The sequence below is a fragment of the Anolis sagrei genome, chromosome 12 (genome assembly GCF_037176765.1).
Source record: "Anolis sagrei isolate rAnoSag1 chromosome 12, rAnoSag1.mat, whole genome shotgun sequence".
Lineage (NCBI taxonomy): Eukaryota > Metazoa > Chordata > Lepidosauria > Squamata > Dactyloidae > Anolis > Anolis sagrei.
In genome coordinates, this window is record NC_090032.1 from 17193266 (window position 1) to 17205312 (window position 12047).

Genomic DNA, 12047 nt, shown 5'->3' on the forward strand with positions numbered 1-12047 from the left:
AGAACTTTAGTTTTGTAAGTACTTTAGAACCATTTAGAACCTTGGATTGCCCAAGCCTCATATATATATATATATATATATATATATATATATATATATATATATTATTAGGGGTAATAATATATATATATATATATATATATATCTCAAATGTCAAGGTCTATTTCCCCCAAACTCCATCTGTGTTCATATTTGAGCATATTGAGTATTCGTGCCAAGTTTGGTCCAGATCCATCATTGTTTAAGTCCACAGTGCTCTCTGGATGTAGGTGAACTACAACTCCAAAACTCAAGGTCAATGCCCATCAAACCCTTGTAGTGTTTTCTATTGGTCAGGGGAGTCCTGTGTGCCAAGTTTGGTTCAATTCCATCATTGGTGGAGTTCAAAATGCTCTTCGATTATAGGTGAACTATAAATCCCAGCGACTACAACTCCCAAATGACAAAATCATAATTTTTTGAGTGATGGTCACTCCTTGTGTTGTGAGACATTTTGTTGCCAAATTTGGTGTGATTGCGTTAATTGGTTTTTTGGTTTTTAAGGTACTCATTACGCACAGAGAATATATATATTGCGTTAATTGCGTTAACTACAACTCCCAAGTGTCAAGGTCTATTTCCCCCAAACTCCATCTGTGTTCATATTTGGGCATATTGAGTATTCGTGCCAAGTTTGGTCCAGATCCATCATTGTTTAGGTCCACAGTGCTTACACAGTGATTGCGTTAATTGGTTCTTTGTTTTTTAAGGTACTCATTACGCACAGAGCATATATATATTACGCACAGAGCAGAGATGGAAAAGAGGTGGAAAAGTATTTACGTACTGTCTGCCTTTGTTGTTAATTGTACAACGGCACTGAATGTTTGCCATATGTATATGTGTAGTGTAATCCATTCTGAGTCCTTTTGGGGATATAGAGCGGAATATAAATAAAATATATTACTCACAACTGTGAGTTTTGTGGTTGGGAAAACAGGGCTCCGTTGTTCATTGGTCCTGGTTGACTATCCCAATTGTACTACACATATGATTTTATGCAGATTTTAGTTAACCAAATAAAACTTTAGAACATCTACAGAGACGGCCTGTGTTCACAATTCAAGGGCATTCCTCCAAAGGTCATCTAGTCTGACCCCTTTCTGCCATGCAGGAAAAGCACCCCTGACAGAAGGCCATCCAGCCTCTGCTTCAAAGCCTCCAAAGAAGGAGCACTCACTGGACTCTGAGGCAGTGAGTCCCACTGTTGAACAGTAATAATAATAATAATAATAATAATAATAATATATTTATATTTTATTTATCTCCCAAGGGGACTCCGAGTGGATTACAACAAACACAGATAGGCAAATGGTCAAAGCCTTTAATACAGGGAAATGACAATGACACACAAATACACAGAACAAAAGTAAACGTTTCCCTTTTTCACCTCCTGCTTCTGAAGGCAGTGCTCAACTCAGGCCATGGGGATGTGCTCTTGTTCCATTTCCAAGCTGAGGAGTCTGTTGTCTGAAGACACCTCCTGGTCACCTTGCCTCCATGGCTGCCTTTAGTACCTTCTCTGGATATAGGAGAACTACAACTCCAAAACTCAAGATCAATGCACACCAAACCCTTCCAGTATTTTCTGTTGGTATTTGGGAGTTCTGTGTGCCAAGATTGGTTCAATTCCATTGTTGGTGGAGTTCAGAATGCTCTTTGATTGCCGGTGAACCATTAATCCCAGCAACTACAACTTCCAAATGACAAAATCAACCACCCACCCCACCCTACCATTATTCAAATTTGAGCGTATTGGGTATTTGTGTCACTCCTTCCCACCTGCTACTAAGGAGGCTGTCGAGGTCCTGAACCGGTGCCTGGCCGCTGTAACGGTCTGGATGAGGGCGAACAAACTGAAACTAAATCCAGACAAGACAGAGGTACTCCTGGTCAGTCGCAAGGCCGAACGGGATATAGGGTTACAGCCTGTGCTGGACGGGGTCGCACTCCCCTTGAAGGCGCAGGTTCGCAGCTTGGGTGTGACCCTGGACTCATCGTTGAGCCTGGATCCCCAGGTTTCAGCGGTGACCAGGGGAGCATTTGCACAGCTTAGGCTCGTGCGCCAGCTGCGCCCGTATCTCGGGAAGTCTGACTTGGCCACGGTGGTACACGCTCTTGTCACATCCCGCCTGGATTACTGCAACGCTCTCTACGTGGGGCTGCCCTTGAAGACGGCCCGGAAGCTTCAGCTGGTCCAGCGTGCGGCAGCCATGTTACTAACTGGAGCGGGTAGCAGGGAGCACACAACGCCCTTGTTGTCCCAGCTTCACTGGCTGCCGATTTGCTACCGGACCCAATTCAAGGTGCTGGTCTTGGCCTACAAAGCCCTAAACGGTTCCGGCCCAAAATACCTTTCTGACCGCATCTTGGCCTACGAGCCCACGAGGACCTTGAGATCGTCTGGGGAGGCCCTTCTCTCGATCCCGCCTGCATCACAGGCATGGCTGGCGGGGACGAGGGAGAGGGCCTTCTCGGTGGTGGCCCCCCGGCTGTGGAACACTCTCCCGGCACACATCAGACAGGCGCCCTCCCTCATGTCCTTTCGAAAAAGCCTTAAGACCTGGCTGTTCGAGAGGGCATTTAATTAAGTGCTAAGCAACAACATTACGGTAATGAGAACTGGAATGGTATAAGGAAAATGAGACTGGCTATGATTCTACTAAGAGACGAAGCGGATTTTTATGTAGTTTGTATTTGTTGTATAGTCATATGTTGTTGATACTGGCCTCTGTAACTGTCTTTTTATGTGTACTGTACACCGCCATGAGTCGCCCGTAAGGGCTGAGAATGGCGGTCAATAAGTGCATCTAATAAATAAATAAATAAATAATAAATAATAAATAAATAAATTTAGTCCAGAGAATGAAAATACATCCTGCATATCAGATACTTACATCACGATTCATAACAGTATTACAGTTATTAAAGTAGTAACTAAAATAATTTTATGGTTGGGGGTCACCACAACATGAGGAACGGTATTAAGGGGTCGTGGCATTAGCAAGATTGAGAAACACTGTCATAGAGTCCCAACCTGTTCATTGCCTCCTCTTGCAGCGATGCCCATAGGAAGTCGACACTGAGAACAACACGCTGAGCCTAGTAAAGATGAACGACGAGGAGCAGAACCACTCCTCCTTCTTCATCAGGGTGAAGAACCCTGCTGAGCGGGTAAGTAGCCAAAGGCCAATGTGTCTTCTCTATTTTGATATCATCTGGATTATATCGCAGTGTAGATCCAGATTGGGTCTATGTTGCTGTATATTCCAGTCCAAAGCAGATAACCTAGATTTTGCATGGCAGGGTAGATGGGGCACTGAAGCAGGGAAGTGTTTGGTAGAGTAGAGCTCAGTCTGACTCAGTTTCGAAATGAAATGGATGATTTCCCTATCTTTATCACACTGTTAAATGTATCAGTAATACTCAGTGGTACTGAAGTCGAACTAGACTTTAGGGGGGTCAACTCCAAGGAGAGATGACCCTTAGTTCCCACCAAAGAGGGAACGCTACCTTGGCAAGCCTTCAGAGAAGCCTGATTCCAGAAATTTTATTTAATATTAATAATTGAAAGGAGACTCTTGCCAAAGCGAAGAAGGGGCATCGAGGTTTAATGAGCGATTCAGCTGAGATCGGATGCATTGTAGGGATAGTTCCACCACAGGCATGCCAACATAAAGTTTTACAAGCATTTTTATAGGCAAAGTTCAGAATGGGAGGTGATGGGATTAAGAAAGGTTTTCCTGTCCCCGATCTGATAAGGAGTGTCCTTGATGAGCCTTGTGGAGGAAACAAACAGAGCTGGGGCGAGGGGACCCCCGGGGGTCATCCTTCTCCCTTTGTAATTCAGTCAAAGTGTCCAAAGAAACTTCCTTGCGCGCCAGATAAACTCAGAGAGCAGGCAGAGGAAATCCCAACTTGTTATTGTCCATGCAAATGTTGAATGATTAGACCAGTTAGCTGCAACTGATTCACACTTTGGTCCTTGGGAAACTACAACTCTCACGAAGGGCAGAAGTCCCAAGATCCAGCCATTTCCCAAAAGCCTCGTGGGGTCCTTGTTGTTGTCAATGCCTTGGCAATGTGACCAAGACTTAACCCTTGTTGTGTAGTCTGGTACCTTTGTCCTTTGCAGAACTATAAGTCACCATCCCTTGTTAGGGGGGGGGTGTGCATGCTCGACGTCAGTACTCAGCATTCTTTCGGTAGATTTGCCATCACACTTTAATCGCTAGGCACCGACCACCATCCCTCCCCCATATTCTTTGTGGGGGAAAACTCCTACTCTCTTTGAAATGTTAGCTCTTCTGTGTCTTCTATTCCAGAAGCAAGAGAGCAGTGATGCGCTCTCCTTCCCTCCCTTCCTCTGTGATGCCCCCAGAGAAGGGTGTGGACCATGGGAAGCTATAACTCCCAGGAGTGCATAGTATGGTGATGCTGGCTATCAGTCAAGTTTGGGGTGGTGATAATCAAACTCTTGTTTTTCGTAGGATGAATTGAAACCTGGAGACCTCATTGAGATCTTCCGTTCTTCTTGTCAACACTGGGCAATGTATATTGGGGATCGAAAGGTTGTCCACTTGGCAACTGATTGTAAGTGCAGTAACATACTCTTGGTTGCTCCCTATGTGCCCCATCTTGGAGGTATTTTAAACCTTATATTGTACCAGTACCTTTTACTTTGGGGAAGTGGTGCCATTTTGGCTATGTATACATTGGTGCTTACTTTGGAAAAGTTGCTGCTTGCACTAAGGCTCCCAGAATCCCCTAGATTAGCATGGTTAGAACCCACATACATCCCAGTACCCACAACTCCTATAAATCATGGTGAATTCTCCCCAAACCTCTCTAGTAGGTTCAATTGCTGATCAATTCCTGTTTGCTGTGTGCCATAGAAAAGAAAAAGGGTGAAGGGAGAGGCAGTGAGCGGGGTCATGAAAATTCCACACCAATGGAGAGAGTTATAAACACTGAGGTGTCTGTGGTGGAGGAGACATATAAAATCTAGGATGGAATTGTCCCTGTATGAAAGCCTTCACCCCTCTGAAACCCTTACGACCCCCAGGTTGAGAAACAATGTCCAAGACATTGCTTTGCACCTGTTTTCCATTTTGGTCTTTGAGCTCTTCCAAAACAAAACCTCAGAGTAGATCTTGCAAACTGGAATTCTGGACACTTTCCCCATCTGGGTTCCTATTCTATCAGTAGTGTGGATGGCTCTGTTCTCATCCTTCCTTTCTCTCTTTCCAAGGTGAGCATCTTGGAGATGGAAACCCCGACACCTTGGCAATCTTATCCGATCAGGCTTATGTCAGGAAGGACTGGCTGGAAGACGTTGTGCGGAAAGACCGGTACCGAGTGAACAATAAACATGATGAGACGCACCAGCCTCTCCCTCTGGCCAAGATCCTTTGGCAGTCAGAGGAACTGGTGGGCAAAGAGATGCCCTATAGTTTGACCAGTCAGAACAGTGAACATTTTGTTATGGAGCTACGTTATGGACCTGAAATGAATGAGCAGGTAGGCAAAGCTGCCGTGAAAGTCACATTCAAAGGCAGGTGGAAGGTTTGTGTCTCTGACAGTGCAATTGTAGTGGTTAGAGTCAAGGAGACTGTAACACGGTTTTTCTTCCTGGGTTATAAATACCATTTCCTAATTGATTCAATCATAAAAAACATGGGGAAAGTTTTGTTTTTGTTTTTGTGGGACACCCTGCAGCATATTTTGCAATCGTTTTTCAATCAAGATCTCAATTGGTTCAATCAAGATCTCTGTTGGTTCTCTTGGACATCTCAGCGGCTTTCGATACCATCGATCATGGTATCCTTCTGGGTTGACTCTCTGGGATGGGTCTCGGGGGCACGGTTCTGTCATGCCTCCGGTCCTTCCTGGAGGGTCGATCCCAGATGGTGAAGCTGGGAGACGCCTGCTCGGACCCCTGGCCTTTGACCGTGGGGTCCCGCAAGGCTCTATCTTGTCTCCCATGCTCTTTAACATCTACATGAAACCGCTGGGAGAGGTCATCCGGAGTTTTGGAGTTGGGTGCCATCTCTACGCAGATGACGCACAACTCTACTACTCTTTTCCACCTAATTCCAAGGAGGCCTCTCGGGTGCAGGACGAGTGCCTGGCCGCTGTGTTTATCTGGATGAGGAGGAATAAGCTGAAGATCAATCCCGACAAGACAGAGGTCCTCCTGGTCGATCGTAAACCGGATCGAGGTATAGGGTGGCAACCTGTGTTGGACGGAGTTACACTCCCCCTGAAGTCACAGGTCCGCAGTTTGGGAGTCCTCTTGGATTCATCGCTTACGCTTGAGACTCAGGCGTCGGCGGGAGAGGTCATCCGGAGTTTTGGAGTTAGGTGCCATCTCTATGCAGATGACACACAACTCTACTACTCCTTTCCACCCAACTCCAAGGAGGCCCCTCCAGTGCTGGATGAGTGCCTGGCCGCTGTGTCTATCTGGATGAGGAGGAACAAGCTGAAGATCAATCCCGACAAGACAGAGGTCCTCCTGGTCGATCGTAAACCTGACCGGGGTATAGGGTGGCAACCTGTGCTGGACGGGATTACACTCCCCCTGAAGCCACAGGTCTGCAGTATGGGAGTCCTCTTGGATTCATCACTTACGCTTGAGGTTCAGGCGTTGGCGGTGTCTGGGAGGACTTTCGCACAATTGAGACTCGTGCGCCAGCTGCGACCGTACCTCGCAAAGGCTGATCTGGCCGGGGTGGTCCATGCCTTGGTCACCTCTAGATTGGACTACTGTAATGCGCTCTATGTGGCGCTGCCCTTGAAAACGGCTCGGAAATTCCAACTGGTCCAACGGGCAGCGGCCAGGATGTTAACTGGGGCCCCTTACAGAGAGAGGTTAACCCTCCTGTTCAAGGAGCTCCACTGGCTGCCGTTTATTTTCCGAGCCCAATTTAAGGTGCAGGTGCTTACCTACAAAGCCCTGAACGGTTTGGGACCACCCTACCTGCGTGACCGCATCTCCATTTATGAACCCACGCGCTCACTTCGTTCATCCGGAGAGGCCCTGCTCGTGATTCCGCTTGCATCGCAGGCGCACTTGGTGGGGACGCAAGACAGGGCCTTTTCTGTGGTGGCCCCCTGACTCTGGAACACCCTCCCCAAAGATCTTAGACAGGCCCTTACATTGGCAGTCTTTAGAAAGAACTTGAAGACCTGGCTGTTCCGATGTGCCTTTCCAGAATAGGAAAACTCCAATAACAAGTCCCAGAAGCACTTTATTAGAATTAAGATTGCTGCACATCACACACTGCACTTGCCCTATAATCCTTACATATCACCTGTCACATCAGCACTTTTAATTCTGTACCCATTACTCTGGCCCGGCCCAGTTTTATTGTGTCTTGGTGTATTGTTTATTGCTTGTTGTTTAATATTGTTTTAATTGTTTTAAATTTGCTTTAGGTTTTGTATTGTTATGCTGTTGTATTATTGAGGCCTTGGCCTTTGTAAGCCGCATTGAGTCCTTCGGGAGATGCTAGCGGGGTACAAATAAAGTTTAATAATAATAATAATAATAATAATAATAACAACAACAACAACAACAACAACTTTGTGGGGAGTCTGGACAGCTGGGTTGGGTCTGAAAACTTCTATATGAATCCAAACCTCTGTACTGTTGTGGGTGATAGGTCTTGTTGTCCAAATTGTGGTGGGTAGGAGATGAATAAACATTTCTTTTTCAAAATCTGAAGCTTACTGGAGATTTTGGGGGGGAAAGGATCTATTTAGAAGAATAAGGATACTCTCCCCTCTGTTTTTCTCAGGACGAAATAAAACCCGGGGACTTGATTGAGATCTTCCGCTCCTGTTATCAGCACTGGGCTATCTATGTTGGAGAGGGCAAAGTGGTCCACTTAGCCCCCGAATGTAAGTTGCCATAGAGGTGTGTGTGTGTGTGCGCGCATGTGTAGAGGAGGGGAAAGGAATGGGCCTGAGTCTATTAGGAATTGTGGGAGTTGTAGTCCAAAACCCCTGGAGGGCCCAAGTTTGCCCATGCCTGTGATATACGGTACAGGCAGACCCCGAGTTACAAACAAATGACTCATAGTTAAAAACAGAGGTGAGATCACAGGAAGTGATGAAGTCGATAGGAACTTTAGAACAATCTACCCCAGGAGGAGAGACCCTGCAGCCCCACCAAAGAGGGATCGCTACATTGGTGAGCAAAGAGAAGCCTAATTTTAAGCAATTTATTTTCCCTAAGTTCCCAAAAAGAATCTCACCAAAGTTGAAGAAAGCGCTACCGAGATGATTTATTAGCGATTCAGCTGAAAAGGATGCAAAGCGGCAATCATTCGCCAAGCTAAGCATACATGTACAGAAATAAATGCCCTTTTTATAGAAAAAACAGAGTGTGGGGTTTGAATCTCCCACCCCTGCCCCCGTCCCCGGACCTGGCTTGAAGGTGATTGGCTGGTGTCTCAACAACTGGGAGGAGGCTTGTCTGCCCCTCGAACGCTTGGGCCAATCACAGGGCTTCTGCTGCCTTGGCGCATCAACGAATCAGGAGGGAGGGAGGTGGGACAAGGGAATACAATGCATTCTTGAATGGATTATGGAACTCAGGAAATGTCCCTGTGGCTCAGTGAGTCCTAAATGGCCTTCAGGAGAAACCTGTCTATTGTGTCATAGTTGATCTGAGAGAAGCATTGATACCACTTAATCCGAGATTTCCTCTTGCGGTCAGGCAGAGGCACAAAGGGGGAGATCTTGGGTGAATGTCTTTAATGGAAAAGGGTTGAAAGAAAACGGGTTGGGAGGAAAAAGGACTTTCCGAAGCTCATCTTTCCCCCCATTGTTATATGATTAAAAAGTCTGCCAAATGATTATCCTCTTGATGGGCCGACTCCGAAGTCAAGAAAGATATTCCTTTGTTATTTTCCATGCAAGAAATGTTCCAAGATAAGGATTTTCACAATCACTAATTACATTACCAGAGGCAGGACAACTTTCTTATACATTTTTCTCAAGGAAATGGGAAGGGGGCAAAAGGGTCAGGGCAAGGTCAGTTTCATGAAGGGAAATATAGAAATACAGGACCAAATATGAAAATATAGAAATCATAATACAGAGAGTAAACCCAACTATCTTCCCCCAGTGTCCATATTATTCATAGGAAGGTCCATAAAGGGAAATATATCCCTGAGGGGGAAAGAGAGTCCCTTTGTGGTGAGATGGGGGACCATCAGGAGCCCAGGTGCGATTCTGGTGTCCTTGCCCTTAGCAAAACTATAAGTTACCATCTCTTATGGGGGGGTCATGTTTGACTTCAGTGAGAGAAATCCACTCCTCAGAATGGAAATTTGCTCCTGGAAGAGTAACTATCCTGGGGAAAATGGGTATCCACTGAAGGTTGATCCCCAATCCTTGTTTCCTGCCCCAAGGTGACCGCCTAGCGAATGGTGCAGCCAGTGTCCTGGCGGTTTTGTCTGACCGGGCGTACGTCAAGAAAGACTGGCTGGAGACGGTGGTGCGGAAGGACCAGTACCGGGTGAACAACAAACATGACTACACGCACCCCCAGTTGCCCCTCACCAAGATCCTCCAGCGGGCAGAGGAGCTGGTGGGGCAGGAGATGCCATACAACCTGACCAGCCATAACTGTGAACACTTTGTGATGGACCTGCGGTACGGAGTCGCCATGAGTGACCAGGTGAGGACGTGAAAATCTAGCATTGGATGGAGGCAGAAAAGGAGATTCCACCTGAACTTTCTGACTGTCAGAGCTGTTCAACAGTGGAACTCTCTGCCTCAGAGTCTGGTGGTGTTGGAAATAGCAAACTTCTCAAGCTTCCACTAGTTATTTGCTATGTAGATAATTCACATTGCTTACTGTATTGTATATGTGTGTATTGGTTTGCAGTTTTCTTTAATCTCTTTGTTGTGGGAGGGGCTGCAGACTATGTGATCAGAACTGGGCTTGTTCAGGACTCAGATTCCATTTGAGATCAGTACAGTTTAGACTTCAACGTAGAAACTGTATGCTTAGAGATGTTGTGGCTGAGCTATTTTCTGATGATGAGGATGATGATGGGATTCAGCTTCCTGGCTCTTTCTCTGTGCCTCAAATCTCTGGGCCTGCTTCTGAGGCTCCCACAGACAGTGCAGTGTCAACACAGCCATTCCCAACAGAAAGAAATTTTAACAAAGGAAATAGTGAGCAGGTGCCTTCCCACACTGATACCGAAAGTGTAGATAGTGACTTGACCCGGCAAGGTTGTCTTGATCTCCGGATCAGCAGTCGAGAAACCAGCTCAGTAAAAGGTCATCGCAATGCTTTTATGATGATGAGAGCCTAATGTTTTCATGTTAGAAAGGTATTTATGCCTATTGCAAACCCTGAGAAAGCGTCAGTTCAACGTAGCTTACTAGCCTGAAAGCTTCATGGAATAACCTTAGCCTGGAAAGCAGTACGCTTGGGATGTCTTGCATTGTGATTCATGGGGCAATTGTTTCATTGCTTGTACCTGGGACTCTGGTTTGAACTTTGCCAATAGGATTGTGTTTCTTGTTTTTACCTGAAGATCTTTGAAACTATATTCTGCTTTTAACCTTACTCTTTGGAACTTTGCAATGCTTATTCTTTATTTTGACTTGGATTTTTTTTCCCTCAATAAACTATAAAACTACAGCTCTCTTCCAGGGTCTTCCCCCTCCTCCTCTCCGTTTGGAGGTCCCCAAACGAAGAGGAGGAGGAGGAAGAGCCCAGAGGAGAAGGGTGAGTGCAAGCCTCGCTGCTCCTTCTGCCCCACGTTCCTCTCACCCTTTTGGAGGCTTCCACCAGCAGCGGAGGCCTTGAAGGAGGCGAGAAGAGGGTGGTCCTGGTGCCTGGCCGCTATTTCGCGAGTTGGAGGGGGCGGGGCCAAAGAAGGCAACCTCGCGACCCCTCTGAAATGGCCAGGCGACCCCTCGGGGGGCCGCGACCCCCAGGTTGAGAACCGCTGGTCTAACAGGTCATGCTTTTTACCAAGAGGTTATGGCATCATTTTTTTTTTCAAAAGGTTGTGACTTCTAACAAGGTCATCCCTTTCCAAAGATCCTAAAATCTCCAAAAAATTACGGAAATTAGCATTTTCCAAAAGGTGGAAGCTTCTTCCTTGGAGGCTTGTAAACCATGGCCATCTGCTGGTAGTGCTTTGATGATGCTTTTCTCCCTCTTCTTCCCACAGGTCACGGAGGCCATTGCGGTGGGGACAATTGGCATGATGGGTGTAGCGGCCGCCATGATCCGCTCCGCGGCCAAGAGGCGCAAGCATCGTTACGAATAGTTTTGTGGGGACGGATCGCAACCAGCTCTGGGGGTGTTTTGACTGCCTAGTGTCCTTTATTTGCCAGAATTGTTTTCAGAACACCAAACCAAAAAAAATTAAATCAGATTTCATGACAGAAGCCATCCACCCACGCCGTGCTTGGAGCCAATAAAACTCTCTTCAGAACTTACTTAGACATGTGGTGCCAGTTGTTGTTTTGCTATTTATACCAGGGACCCCATTTTTGTTGGAAATAGCAACCTTCTAAGCCTTCACTAACTGTTTGCAAATGTGTATAATTGTTAATCTATAGTGCATGTACATTCTGGTTTGCCAGCTTGACTGTACTGAACTCGAATAAGAAATGTGCCTGTATGGTGATTTAATAGTTGTTTACAAGTAAACAAGATATGTTATTTTTCAAAGACGACTTCGTCTTTATCTCTGAGTGCATATTTTAACTACTGTAATAGGTTTCAAGGGAGTGTATATCTTTGGGGCAATTGCAACTGCATATTCTACTTCAAAGAAACAATCCTCCTCTGCTAACCCAATATATATATATTTGTAGTGGCATGTCTTTATCCTTGGCAGTTTAAAGACATGGTTCTTCAGTTTAACAGCTGAGTTACATGTGTGCCATTACATGAGTGCTTGTGAATATCACTTCTTCAAAGTGTGCTGGTACGGCTGTAACAAAAGCTCCAACTTCCTTTTCTT

The 12047-nt window shown here is 46.0% G+C and overlaps 1 protein-coding gene across 1 annotated transcript; it reads left to right on the forward strand.

Moving 5' to 3' along the window:
* Positions 1–3071: 3071 nt before the first annotated feature.
* Positions 3072–11672, forward strand: LOC132764519 (phospholipase A and acyltransferase 3-like). The gene is made up of 6 exons (XM_060758550.2): positions 3072–3213; positions 4530–4632; positions 5291–5559; positions 7842–7944; positions 9462–9730; positions 11247–11672. The coding sequence occupies exons 1-6, from the start codon at positions 3151–3153 to the stop codon at positions 11343–11345; spliced, it is 906 nt and encodes a 301-aa protein (XP_060614533.1). The 5' UTR covers positions 3072–3150; the 3' UTR covers positions 11346–11672.
* The last annotated feature ends 375 nt before the right edge of the window (positions 11673–12047 follow it).